General features: G+C 44.2%; 1 protein-coding gene across 1 annotated transcript in view; it reads left to right on the forward strand.

Moving 5' to 3' along the window:
- Positions 1–14,975, forward strand: part of Ralgapa2 (Ral GTPase activating protein catalytic alpha subunit 2) — a 265,575-nt gene that overhangs the window by 237,956 nt on the left and 12,644 nt on the right. The window contains exon 39 of the mRNA XM_013353198.2: positions 5,162–5,283. Coding sequence (XP_013208652.1) covers positions 5,162–5,283 — 122 coding nt within the window. The remainder of the gene's footprint in view (positions 1–5,161; positions 5,284–14,975) is intronic.

Genomic DNA, 14,975 nt, shown 5'->3' on the forward strand with positions numbered 1-14,975 from the left:
TCTTGCTCTTTGTGGTGGCTTTGTGCATATGTGCAAAGGTCTTCGCAGAACCCTTCACTTCTCTCGTCTTTAAGATTATATAGTAGAATTGTTAGCATATGCTGCTCAGCACTGTGCTTTTGGATGAACATTGTTTCACATTCCAGTCATGTTAATGCACTTGTTAATGTTAATGAACATGTTCATCCAGATTCACTGCCGTTTACTACTTCACGATGTGACCATGTTTCTTAGGGAAGTTGGAAATAGACTCTTTCTCTTTTTCATCTCAGGATGCTGTGAGCTTTCCTTGACAAGCACACGTAGCATGAATTCATATATTACGTAGTCAAAATTTTGGCTCATGTTTCTTACTGTCTGTACTTAGTAATGTCAGAGTGCCTTCGCAAGAGATGAGGACAGTTGCCTCACACCATGGATTCTGAGAGTTCTGTGCCCTGTGTGTTTGCTGCTGTTTGGCATTGTTCTGTGTTTTATTCTTTACCAGTCTGGTATATATAAAACAGTACCTTATTGTGTTTATAATGCTGGATATTAATGATGTCTGGCACCTTGATGGCCGAAGACCTGCCTTTTATTGATTTCTTTTAGTGCATAATTTGTATTTCTCCATGGTTTTGTAATTTTTTTTTTTTTTTGGACACTAAGCTTGTGCCTCCACCCACTAGGTGCTTGTATTTGCTTTTTGCCTCTCATTGAAGCTTGGTGGTGAGTAGTAACCCTTTGTGTGACTGTGGCCGGATGTACCAGGTTTCCCCTTTGTGCTTCATATTTTGGTTCTTGTTTAATAAACTTTTTATTTACCAGGGTCGTAGGCAGATGTCCATACATCTGTAAGTTTCATGCCACTGACTTTATTTTCTAGGGCAGAACTATACTTAACATTGAAAACTATAACCTCCCCACAAATGGTCTTTGCCTAGAATGCATGTAGTGCATCACAGCTCAAATGGGCATAGGTCCTAGGCAGTCATTTATCTACCCAATAAGCATGTGTAGAGGACTTAGAAGCAGCAGCTGTAATGTAAGGCTGAACCCAGAGTGGTTTCGGATCACAGGAACCTTTTAGTGAGTTAAGGCCTTGAGATGAGGGGTTCTCCTGGCTTCTCCAGTGGGAACTAAATCCTGTGACAAGTGTTCTGCTGATAGACACACAAGAGCTCACATGGCCATACAAGCAGGAGTGTAAACATCCTCCTGGCATCTGAAGGAAGGAGAATGGAATTTCTCAGAGTCTCTGAGAAGAGAGCAGGTCTGCTGAGTTGGAGCTCCAGCCTTCCAAAACTAGTAAGAGGGGAAATCTGAAAGCCCTCACTTGGTGGTCCTTTTCACCAAGCCCAGAAAGCTAGCCTGGGAGCTAGCTGTGTGATGAGATGGTGATGACCCTGATAGACTAAGAGTTGGAACACTGTCCGCACTGGAACAGGATTCTTCAGGGGAGCATGTCACACCTCTCTGACATTCTAAAACAAGACTTCCTTTCCTTTGTAAATGGCCACTGGAGAGTCAGAAGGCTGGTGGCTTCAAAGATGGCTTGTTTGTGTCACTAATAAGTTGCTGCAAGTGTTGGGAACCTTCAGGGTAGGGACATTAAGTGACTGGTGTGGCACATACCCCAATATCATGAGGCAACCTTCCCCCGAGGCCAGTCTGAATATCGTGTCCACACTTGGAAAATATAGAGAAGGGCTGAACAATACAGGTTCCAAAGGATTAAAAAAATAAAAATAAAATAAAGAAAAAACTTGCAGCCCGCAGAGTGCCTTTTCCAAACTCTAGGGCAGATGGTTGAAGTGGTCAACGGTCAGCCATCACAGAACCCGAGTAAGGAGAGGTGGGGGGGGGGGGGGGGGGGTTGAGGGAAAAGGGAGATTAAAGTGGGAGAATTGCGGATTTCTGTATTCCTTGCAGTCAGCGTGGCCTGTGTGTAGAGTCAGCTTAAACATGTGTAAGATTGGTTTTTGTAGCCCACAAATATTTAAGTTTGGTGGTTTGTCCTCTTTGGGAGTTTAGCTCCCAACCTTGCATGAGATCCTGAACTTGACCCATGTATTCTGAAATTCATGATCTTCTCAGAGAGCAGTGAAAGTTAGAAGAAATTTGGATGTTTCACAAGGCCTCTGCTCTCCACATATAGGATCATGTACTCTCAATGCATGCATGTACCATCACATAATCATGTACACATCTACAGGTATGCATATATACACCATACACAAATAAAGAAACCGGGGCTGTGTTTTTGCTAAGACTACTAAACAAATGATTTGGGACACGCATGTGTTCTTAGCTGTTTGAAGCCCTGTCCAAGCTGGGGTCATATTTGCTTTCTCTTTGTCATGATGTTTAACATGCTCTGGCTTGGACCCAAGTGAGTTGCATTTGATGTCTCTTAGTCTTACCCAACCCCCATAGATGTTTGTCTAAATGACAACACCTAGTTTAAAGGCAGTTAACACTGCTGAGAGGGATGGAGAGTGTGTGTGACCATGACAGTCTAGGGCCTGGTTGGCAAGATTGGGAACCTTCTGTGAAGGATCATTTCCTCCTTCCGTGTTCAGTTCTGAAGCCCTTTTGGTTCTCTCTATTGTCTGTAGCTCTGTGGTACAAGAGTCAGACAATAAACCTTCACAGAGTGAGAGAATCCCAAAACGTGATGCCTGCCCCCTGTGAGTGCATTGCTAGGCCTCCTCCTAAGAGCCCAGATCTCTCGGTCATGACAGGGACCAGCCTCTTGACAGCTGGATGGTGTCATCTAGGGTGCAGGTGATGGGCAGCCACCTGGGATCTGTGTTCAGCAGTTCTGTAGGTTTGATTGTGAGTTTGATTAACAAGGTTACTTTCCAGAGAAGTCTTCCGTGGAGAATCTAGCAAAGGGAACACACATTTCTGTGTTGTTCACTGTTATTCCCAGCTCTGTATGGGGATGTGTTGGACACAGTGGGACCTTTCAGAAACAGAGGATGATAGTAGGCAGAGTGTGACAGGTCTTTAGAGGGGCATGTCTGCTCTAAGCCGGGCCCACAAGCAGCCTGTACTGAAAGGGGGGAGCCGTGAATTGAACATTGACAGTAGGCCACTGCAGTCTGAAGGCTCAGGTGGTTGTCAGCCATAAGTTTAGCTCAGCTCTTTGAGTAATTTGTCACGCCTGGCTCAGCCCCTGCTGGGCCAGCACGTGCCAGCTTAGAGTAAGAGGGCCTGTTCGCCAGACGGCCACTCAGGCCTAACGTCCTGCTGTTCCCCGGACCAGTGGCTCGCTGGGGCCATCCATGGAGGGCCGCTCTGCGGTGACAGCCAAGTGCTGCGCAGAATGAGCATGCTCATAATGAGACGTGAATGGCATTAGTGGATCCCTCTAGAATTGGGCCTGAGCAGGCGCCTCTCACCGAGGAAGTTTGGCAGCCTGTTCATTAAGGCAAGTCACCAGGAGTTCAACCCACGGCCTGGGAGCCAGCTCTGGAGCATGCTGCCCAGGCCTGAGGCTGTTTGACCGTCCATAGAAAAAAATCATAAATCTTCAGAGGGGCACTTGTAAAAGCTTCCAATACATTTTCTTTATTTTTTAAAAAAGAGTTGTGTAGAGCAAGCTTAAAGGGGACTTCTAGTACGAAGCAGATCCTGATATTACTTTCTACCGTTGTGCACACATCCTGTATCTGCTGTTTGGCTTAGCAACCCCCAGCTCTTGTGATTATTGAATGCTTGAAATATATGGAGTGGGGCAGAGAAGTGTAGTTGTGCCTTTTGCATTTCAGTTAATGAACATTTCAGTTTTGGTAGTCACACATGGCTACCAGGTAATTCAGCACTGTTCCAGAATGACTCTTATTCCCTCACGATGTGACACCATTCCCTGAAGATATAATGCAATGGGGAGAGCAAGCCTGCATCCAGAAATCAGTGTCAAGACTTTGCCAAAAGAAAATAGAAGAGTGTCCCTAGTTTTAAAACAAGATGTGTAATTGTTCCCAGCTTAAATTTTCCAAGTGGACAACTTGAAAAGATTCTTTTAAGATACATGGATTGTTACTGATATATACAGAATCATGTTTTTTCTTTGCAGCCCCAGATAACAAACCAATAGGAATCTGCATTCCCTGGGTTTTGTGGTCATGAAGAAATGGCACAATTTTCGAAATAATCAAAACACATCCTTTAACTTTTGCATCAATAATGAGGAAGGGGGAAATGAGACATCATGCCAGCTTCCCCGAGTGTTAATTCCTAAAGTTACATGTGCAGCGCCTCTATTCACTGTCAGATCGTTCTGACGTTTCCTGTTATTGGGAGTGCATGATTCACCTTCAGAGGAAACAGAAGCTCACACAAAGGGGAAGATTTGCTTTCTGCCCTGTGAAAGGCTGCCACACGCAGGGGTCCTATTAAGACAGCTGGAAAGTTGCTTCGGCGTGTTACGCTTGTAAGTTTTATTGGTGACTGGTTTTTGATTACACATTTGAATGTTGTGTGTTCCAGGCTGCAGCTTTAATTAGAAGGCAATGGTCTCTCTCTCTCTCTCTCTCTCTCTCTCTCTCTCTCTCTCTCTCTCTCTCTCTCTCTCTCTGCAATTGTATTGTACAGCATTTGCTACACCCTCCACATCCATTCTTATTTTCTAATGCTCATCACTTACTCTGGTCAGAGGCTCTGATGCCCTTGCAGAATATGGTTCCTAGCCTTCTCTCTAATAACGTTCATTTTCTTACTTTTGTTGAACGATGTAGCCAGCTCTTACAGTATCAGTTCCCTGTGTTTTTAGGCTGAGAGTTCTCATTGGCCCAGTTGGAGAATGAAGATGAAGGCTGCCACATCCTGCCACCGCAGCGTTGTCACAGTCACCCACCTGTCTTGTTCTTAAGTCAGCCTTGGAGATAATGTAGTGCCTTGAAATAATCCTCTAACTTTTGATGCACGTATTTTTTTTTTAATGATATTACTGTTGGATATAGTTGAAGCCCAAAAGAAAGCTAGGCCTTAAAACTAGCGTCTCACCATTGTGTGTGACAAATATCTAACACTTTGGCAGAAAGCTAAAGAGTTTCCAAGATAGGTTTTCACACAAAATGGGGAAGGCCTAGTAACTAACTGCATTTAGAACAAATTGCCCATCACTCCACATGCCATTTGCACGTGCGTTTGTCTCCTTAACCAATTACTGCAGCTACGAAGAGCGAGCTCTGTATCTGGAAGCAATAATTCAGAACCACCGGGAAGTCATGACATTTGAGGATTTCGCAGCTCAAGTCTTTTCTCCCTCTCCCAGCTACTCTCTCAGTGGAACGGGTGAGTGTCTACTTTATTCTCCTCCCTCCCGCTTAAGATGCATTTGAGTAGCAGATGTACACCTGTTTTTCACAGATAAATGCTTGCAAATTTAAGAAGAACATTCACCCTCTGAATCAACTAATGAATTTCAAAAGGAATGATGACATTCATTTTAATTTGTTTTGTATCCGAGCTGTTCGCTGTGTTCCTTTCTTCAGCTATCCTGTTAACCCTCGAATCTAGCAAGGTTAATGAACTTTTTCTCAATAATGTGCTCCGGTTCATTCAGGAGTGTGGGTTTCTTGCTGAGCTGGGAATATGTTGTTTAAAAGCGATGCCCAAATCACTGCGTACTTATCAAAAAAAGAGTTCTCACAGTTGAAGCCGTTGCTACTAATGCTAAATGGGGATTATGCCGCTGAGATAGGAGGGTCAGGGATTAATGCCGGAGACATGGAAGGACAGTGTCCCCAGGCCCATCATTACAGAGTGCCGCGTGCACGCTGCTCTCTGGAGTGGTTGGTGTCATGCGGACAAGCCACCGACCAGAGCAGCACCTGGTGTGGAGCCTTTAGAAAGTGGCTTATAATGGTTTTCATTTAGTAGCCCAGTGGAACTGCAGAATTTTTCATGGATTTTCTCGTTTTTAGACACGTACTATCTTTTATATTTATATATTGTCAGTTTGAAAAAATACGTACTGCCACTTAAATTGTTGGCATGATTATTAAATTGTTGGTATTTTGGTATGGGGCTTTTGTCAAAGAATAAAATTATTACTTGTGCATTTTTGCATGTTGTTACAGATGAATTGCCTGTCAGAGTGTAGGTGGGATATTTAGTCTCCACATGTTGAAATTCTCAACAAGGGCTTCTTTCACCCTCCCTGCTTAAGCATAGCTATAAGGACGCTTAATAGATTTCTAGCCCGTGCTAATTGCTTCTGAACACAGCCTTGCTTCTCCTGTGCTGACTTGTTAACAAATATCTTACACACAAAGTGAAAAAAATCAAATTCAGTGAAATAAATCACTTACAAATAAAATCAGCCATGCGTCATTGTTTAACATCGCTGGCTTCAGTCCGTGCCTCTTGGAGCTTTGTTGGGAGATAAGAGAGAGAGGCAGGCACTTGCATGGGGAGCCAGGAGCAGCAGGCAGAAGGCTTGGGAGATAAGCAAGCTGGCCGAGGTGCGGAGCTCCATTTACATAATCACGCCTCTGCTTCCTGGTGAGGCGAGAGAAACACAGGGATGGCCTCTATTGATCTTTGTTGAACTGGGATACTGAGCAACATGAGAAAGGCTTATAACTTAAAGCTTTGATTAATGTTTCTTGCATTAAAAAAGTAGAACAGCTGTGAATTGAATTCTTTTATACACTCTGCCAGCATTCTATCTAAGACAAAAAAAAATCTGTTTCAAGGGAAATGAAGATTTCGTACCCAGTCTGCTAGAGGTTTAAAGTTGTGTGATTTTTCGTGAAAGAACACCAGGAAGCTGATGCTGCAGTGCTCCATTCACGCCCTTCTCGTCCTCTGCAGGCGCTGGGACCGGTTTCCCAGTGCAGGCTTTTGTTTTTGTTTTCAGCTTTAAAGAAAAAAAAATTATTTCTTAAAAATAAAAGAAAATATGAAATAACTAAATATTTAAATTTCTTAACTTTTATTTTTAAGGTTGATGGTTATCGATGTTATTGAGATAATGACAGATGTTATTTTCTGTGTATATTTTACCCTCTGTATAAATAAAGTTCACCATGATTCAAACCAGTTCAGATTCAGTTCCTAGTAACAGCTTAAGTGAGACTGTAGAAGCATTTGGGTTTGTGTGACCACTTGCGGGAGGGTGGTTAATAGATTTTTTGGAGAATGTTTTTAAAAAAAAATACTTAATAAAAATTCTGACAACTCGTCAGGGCAGGTATTAAAACTTTTATACAGGGAGCAAGAAACCTAATATGAAAACCAAATAAATGTGGTTCGTCCTTCTTTCAGATCAATCAACATCAGCCTCACTTTTCCTGGAGTTCACAGCTTCTGTCTGCCCTTCACAGTGATTCAGAAAGAACTAGAAATAAAATCTATCTGAACTACAGTGTGGGGATAGTACAGCGAGGATGGGGTTCATCAGCCCCCATCACAGGTCCCATCTCAGAGCTGTAACTTCGTGGCTTATGTGCAGACCTCACTTCTGCAGAATTCCCACCCCTACTTCTGCTTTCCCAGAGAGGAACATTTTCCACTGATTTACGGTGGTTTTCATTTCTGGGGACAAGCAGTCAAACCCACATGAGCTCAGCCCTGCCAACTTACACTCAGAAACTGAGGTGAAGCCTGCTCTTTCAAGCAACAAACCAACTGGAAAAATTGACCCTGAACTGCTTAAGCTCCCACAGTGCACAGGGCCTAGCCAGACCCTCTATGGCCATCAATGTCATCAAAGCAGGGCCTTGGGCTCCTTATAGGCACACACACAGATTTTCCTAGGCTTTGTTTGTATCCTTAGCTTTCAGGAAACTACCTGAAGTGTATAGTGTAGCACATCCAGAAGGCAGCACACCTCTAAAGAGAGGAAAATGGGCCAGGTGAGCCTGGCCAGAGACACTACTGATGGGAAATGTCCGTGCCTCCCACACTCCCTAGCCTTGGAACCCTGGAGGTCAGAGCACCCAAATATGTACACCTGTCCATGATGCACTATGAGCTCTGAATAGGGGCACAGGTCTAATATATGAGTTTTAAAAGAGGATTCATCTCCCAATCAGAAATGCAATTTTAAAGGAGCCCTTGGTATCTGTTGCATCTCTTGCTTGCACTAATAATACTCTGTATGAATGGTATTTGGATGGCTTTTTTACCTAACCTGGCCTGTGGTTTGCCTTTTGGTCCCTTCCCTTACTGACAAGCAATAAATAATCTAAAAGATAGCCAATATTAACATATATATGTTTTATGCATGCATTTTTATATTCTTTTAACCCACACATCTGTGGTAATGGAGGACTAAGTTTGTGTTTTCATGTACTCAAAGAAGGGGACCAGCAGAGAGGCCTGTAAAGGGTTAACAGGAATGGGCACCCTCGAGTGCTGGGGAGGGACTGATGTAATCACTGCAGCTCACAGCCAAGTGCATCTGTTCACCATGAGGTCATTCTTCTGCATGCTAATGACTTGGAGAATCCAGTCTGATGTTTGACATTATCCAAAGGGATATAGTGTAAATCTTTACCTTTGGGATCTGCTCTTACTGAACAAAAAGGGGGAAAGAAACTTGTTTGGACTTGCATAGGGGTTTTCTTTTTAGTGTGTTGTTGTTATTGTTTGCATGTGTTTTTTTTTTTTTTAGTTGTTGTTTGGGGTGTTTTGTTTTGGGGGTTTTGTTTGTTTTGTTTTGTTTTGTTTCTTGGACCTGCTCTAAAGATTGTGTCTGGACCTTGAAATCTTGGAGGAATCCACTTATGTCTGTTGATAAATGGGTCCAAAAATAACTATTGTGGTCACAGCTAGCAATTTGTCAATTGACATACAGTAGGTATGTCTCTTGTAATATCTAACTTTCAGAATTGGTGCCTTGGTCAGAAGTTGGTAAGAGTATGGTTTTATTTTGAGGAATGTCTAAAACCAAGTTCAAGGAGATTGGTTCTCAGTATCTCTGGATTGACTAGTGTTTGCTTGAGATGCCAATACTGTTTATGGCTCCTGCCCACTTCAATATTGCTGTGGAGGGCCAGCAGAGGGAGCACAGGTCTTTGTTTATTTGTTAGCCTCAAAAACACAGCCCTTGATTTCTCCAAGACCCGGCCAACAGTACTTTCTCCTTCATGACAGGTAGGTTGTAAAGGCTCCAGGATAAAAAGCAAGTGAGAGAGAAAATATGTCACCCTGATTTTGATCCACTGTCTGCTGCTTGAATGTAGGTCATATTTGGGGCTTAAACCAGATTAGTCTGGGCCAGTCTTAAGATGCTGTCACCATCCAAAGCTGCAGACTTTCCTCTTTCTCAGATGTGTGCCTGGATGGCCTCTTGGGAAGGAATATTGTGCTCATCTGTTTTATATAATAGACTTTTGTCTTTCTTTTCTGCTGTTCACTACAACTTTAGACATTATACTTAAAGACCCTTACCTGGTGCTATCAGGGCCACCTGATGGCAGCCAATGAACTAAATTCACAAAGCTGCAGACAGCACATCCTGTCGCACCTCAGTCCCAAAGGGAATCTGGCATGTAGATGCTGTGCTAGTTCTGTAGGTCACTGGCTGTGCCCTAAGGGGTGAAGCTCCACCAGCTTCCATGCATGTGTGCTCACTATACCAGCATCTTGTAGGCTTATCGTTCTACATATAGATCCTGGAAGGAATATTCTACTGGGCAGTTAATAAGTAAGCTTCCAGAAACAGACAGGTAAACCCCAACCTTTTTTTTTTAATCTTAATTTTTATTTTTGAAATTTCATATCTACAATAATTGTGGTCATATTCGCCTCCCTGTCTCACACTCACTCACTGCCAGCAACACTGTTGTCTTCCCAACTGGTCCCCACTTCTATATTTTCACATCTTTGAGTTTAATTTGGTTGCTTTTTTTAATAAATTTATTTATTTATTAAGGATTTCTGCCTCCTCCCCGCCACCGCCTCCCATTTCCCTCCCCCTCCCCCGATCAAGTCCCCCTCCCTCATCAGCTCGAAGAGCAATCAGGGTTCCCTGACCTGTGGGAAGCCCAAGGATCGCCCACTGAGACAATGGGGATGTTCTATCGGGAACTCACCAAGGCCAGCTGGCCTGGGTCTGAAAAAGCATGGGATAAAACCGGACTTGCTGAACATAGTGGACAATGAGGACTACTGAGAACTCAAGAACAATGGCAGTGGGTTTTTGATCCTACTGCACGTACTGGCTTTGGGGGAGCCTAGGCAGTTTGGATGCTCACCTTACTAGACCTGGATAAACCCCAATCTTGATCTGCCAAGATTTAATGTTGATTGAAAAGGTAATCCCCTGTATATTCATTCAGTCAGTATTTGTTCTTTTTCTCCTTCTCCTTTCCTCTGCCCCTGTTAGAATGGTCTTAGTAAGGCTTAGACTGATAGCACAGCTTATACTTCTTAGATATTTAATTTTATCATAGCCTAGGGAAACCAGGAAAGAACATCATAGAATGTGGAGGTAGAGGAACCTTCAGAAATATCAGGTCTAGCCTCTCCTTAATAGTTTTGACTAAGCTGAAGCATAAATCATGAATGAACAACCAAAGATTGTAGACAAGTTGGAAAACATAACCCTTACCTCCCATTCCACACATAAGCATGCCATCCCAGTGTCTACCCTGTGCTGATGGTTCCATAAATCAAGCGGTAGTGGTTTATTATTGAAATTAAAGCCCAGAATTAAATTTGAGAATTACATATAGAGAACCAGAAATTTCCCTTAAACATACATTCTCTTATGTCATTGTCCACTCAAGAGCTCACAACCAACCCAAGTTATTCCCTCATCCCAGTTGGCTGTCCCTGGTCAAAATGTTGTCATGTATTCTTCAGATAGATAACTACCCTCATCCCAACAATCCCATCTGGACCCAGCCTAGATCCCTTCCACACAGCCAGCTCAGTGCTGACCCTTTTGCTTTTGTTTTGTGATTTATAGATGTATTCTTGAAAAGGTGAGAAGATATTGATAGAGAAAGTTCCTAGCCACTCTTAATCTCATCACCCAGACCCAGCTTGGCTCCTCCGCAAAACCAATGGATTTTCAGTGTGATCAACGTACAACGGATTTATGTAACTCTTACAAGTATAGGAGCATTTCTGTCTCGATTTTTTTTTAGCACATATAACTCTGTAGTGTGTGTGTGTGCATGTGCAAGCACACATGAGCACATGTAAGCATTTGTCCAAAGTGGGTTATAATGCATGCCATCTCTTTCTTATAAAACATGTGGCAGGAATAAAATAGTAAGCAGGGAAGAAAGAAGTCAGGCTGTTGCTTTAAGTGGCACAGGTGTGTCTCTAGATCACAGATGTGTTGGGTCTGATGCAAGATGCAAAACAAACACCTATAATTACATTTTACCTGCCTTCACCATTCTCGATCTCTTAGGAAAAGTGGGTCAGTGGCAAGCAATATGGTCAAAGCCTGGCGTGGGGAGAAGGGGGAAGCCAGGAGCCAGGTTAATCCCCAGGCTGGGTAGCGCAGTTCTGAAGAACTGAAACTTGATTCTGGGTGCTTTTGTAAGTGGTGCTGAGGGTTTTAGAAGAATTTTCTATAGCCCTGGTTGGCACCACACTTTGCTTTGTGCTTATTCATCCCTATATCCTTTTAACACTCTGTTACTCTCCTCCTGTTGCTCTGGGAGACAAGCAGAGGTGAGACATATTTTTCCATTTGGTCAGCTAGAAAGTGATTCTGCAGCCTGTCAAATGCGACATCTCTGACATGGCTCTGCCTTCCCCTGAGCAGACCTGTGAAGAGTATTGAAGGATACACACAAGGTTCCGGGAGCCTTTAGAAGGCCCTTGTCTCTTCCTTTGTGGAGAATGCAGTATTAAGGGAGAAATATATCCATGAAGGAACTGTATCCAAAGGCAGGGGAGGGTGATCCTAGATTAGTTATAGCAAAATGTGACTACAAGTGAAAGTGACTTGGGCCACTTACGCTGAGACTCCCCTGAGATGGAGTGCCATATGTCTTGGTCCTGGAGCTTGTGAACAGGGGCTTGCCTCCTGTGTCCTCCACCACCCGTTAAGTATCCAGCTTTTGCCTTTGCAACATCGGCCAAGACCTAGGATGCCCGAAAACTAAAAGTCCTTCTGCAAGACCAGGATGGATGAGCAAATGGATGAGAGAATGCAGACTCTCATGGTCCGTCCTGACCCTGGCCAGTGCTGAGACTTGAGTCCACAGCTTCTGAGAATGGGAAGGGAGCTGACATAGTAGAGTTGTCTAGAAACTGTTGGAGGCACGGTGGAAGCACCTCCAGGAGTCTCTCTCCTGTAAGATACTGTAGTCAGTCAATCCGGCTTTCCTGGCCTTCCAGGGTTTTATGTGCAGGTGGCATCTTTTTCCCACCTAACTGCTAATTATGACTCAGGGGACACTGAAGCAGTTACCAGGGGATGGCCAGCAGGTACCAAGAATCTTTCTCATACAGAGTTTTGGAAATGAATCTTTATTAAAGCTTATTCAAAATAGCCTCTCGAGTTTGACTAAGACAAGCCCGGGGTTTGGGACACCCAGGCTCACATTCTTTGAATGGCAATTGTGGCGTCCGTGTCAATCTGGCCTCGCAGGTGGTCCATGTGCAGCCTTAGCAGCTGGGGCTTCCTGGAAGATTCAGTGATTTTGCTCGGATTTCCACTTAGCAAAGAGCAAACTAAAGCAAGGCCAAATGAAGCTCTTGTGCTGGCATTGGTGTCTGCTGTTGGATAGAAGGAATGTTTTATGCTATCCTTTCCAGGGATGCTCAGGGTAACGCCTGGGGGGTGGGGGTAGGAGCCTGTAAATTTTCTCTTAAAGCCCCACAAAAGACTAAATGGAAAAAAAATTGAAGGTGGGAAACACGCCAGTCAGTATTGCAGGAGGATGGATAAATGGGAGGGGGAGAGGGAGAGAAGGAGAAAGACTTATGGCATTAATATGGCCAGCATTGAATTCTTGGCACAGAAGAGGGTTCACAGCACTATGGCAGAGAAAGAATAACAAAAAGCCTATTTTCTTACCACTTAAAGGTTATAAAATGGTAAAAATCCCAGATGAGCTCCACCTTCTTGTGCCCCACCCCCACCCCTACACACACCTGCTGGAGGCCACAATGAGGTGCTGAAATTCTGGCCAGCCTAGTATCCTGGTGGTACCCACACCTCTCTTGCAGCTCAACCAGTTGGTAGGCCAACAGCATCATTCCCCAGAGCATCTCACAAACCCCACAGGGTAGGGTCTTCAGGCAGTCACTCCACACCCGTGAGTGTCCTAAGGACTTAGTTGGAGAGGCCTAGAAGTGGGCAAAGCAGAAGAGGCACCCAGCAGGCCTGTGATCCTGTGATTAACAACTGAATGCCGCGGCAGTGCAGGCATTCCCCCCTGAAAATTTGCTATGGCTGCACTGTGTTCCTCTCCACAGTACCATGGAATAGAATCCTGCACCTTGGGTACCCAGGTGGAAAGAATTTGGCAGCACCTGTCTTTATATGGGACGGTGAGCCTGAGACAGGCAGGTGTGTGATCTGAAGTCATTCACCTCACTCTGGCCTTGAAGAGTTATGTAGATAGCTATGGGCAGCACAGAGAAAATCAATGACTAGGTAACCCAGAAGAACAAGGACGTAAGGCCAAAATTCCTGCAGTCATGTCTCACTCAAGAAGCTCCATGTGGTAGCGCAGGCTACTCAAGAGGCCTGAATGAGAGGATCCCTTGAGCCCGGGTGGTCAGGGCCAGCCTTGGGAATGCCACCAAGACCCTTTCTCAGAACAATAGGTAAAGGTCTCCAGGACACGCCACATGCTTCGGTTGCTGTTTCCAGCAGGCCATTTCTGTGCAGTTTCCCCACCATCTACCCTGGTGAGGAAGGCTTCTCCTTGGCAGGTGAAGAACTAAGGAGGGTGCCTGGCTGGTCATGTCAAGATCTGGGCTTAGAACTTAGGTCATTCTATCCTGGATGGGACTCTTTGTCAGACCCACTCAGGGTGCCAGCCTTTTGGGTGTCCATTGTGTTGGAACAAATCCATAGGAGTAAACAGCCAGGTAGCAGAGAAATCCTTTCCTTGTGTCAAAAGCCAAACATTCTCCTCAAAGGCAGAAAGAACTAATTTGTTGGGTTTATGGCCTGGCCAAGTTGTGGTGTGAGTGGCAAATGCTCTCCTACTTTGGCCCAGACAACTGAGCAATGTAATTAACATGAACTGTGTTATTGTTTGCTCCAAACATGAGTGGAGTACATGGGAAGAGCTTTGGTAGAGAAAGCCTTGCTCTTGGGCCCACACTGCCTCCTGATTGTCTAAAGACAACAGGCGTGTTTGTTTGTGTGCTGAGGGTTGAGTCTAAGGACTCATATACTTTGAATAAGTGATCCATCACAGGGCCTTAGTCCCATTCCCAGCCCCAAGGAAGACTATTTCTGTCAATAAAACTACCGAGGAGTCCCGTCATTTCTCTGATGTTTCCTTGAGTCCTTGAGAATACACTAGAACTCACAGTCTCCTCAGAAGAGACCTCAGACGTAACTGCTACTTTGTTTTAAAGCAACTGCTTATCAGGAGATTCAAAAATACCGTTGTGAGTGACAGACATATCAAGCCCAGGAAGTCCTGAGGCAGAACACTTCTAGCCGCTTCCTCTATGGACCACTCTCGAGTTGTTTGAAGAGAGCTGAGCTCAAGTTACAGGACATGTTCAAGTCAGCCTTAGTCACTAGGAGTACTGTGCACCTGCAGGAAGTGTGCTTGCTTTGAGGGTGGTATGAAGTGAAGATAGGTTCAGCTAAGGAGGTATTGGTGACATCATCCACATGGCCCATCCTTCCTGCCCCTCCTTCCTGGGCCCCACAGGAGATTTTTTTTTTTTTTTTTTTTGTCTAAATCTTGAAGTCATCCTTGTATCGCTTTTGAAATGGTGAGTATAGAATATTTCTCTGTACCGGCATGAATAAATGCAGGCAAATATTAAAGAATATATACAATTTTAATGATTAAATAAAACAGAACCGAAGTTCC

This window comes from Microtus ochrogaster, unplaced genomic scaffold, assembly GCF_000317375.1.
Source record: "Microtus ochrogaster isolate Prairie Vole_2 unplaced genomic scaffold, MicOch1.0 UNK3, whole genome shotgun sequence".
Classification (NCBI taxonomy): Eukaryota; Metazoa; Chordata; class Mammalia; order Rodentia; family Cricetidae; genus Microtus; species Microtus ochrogaster.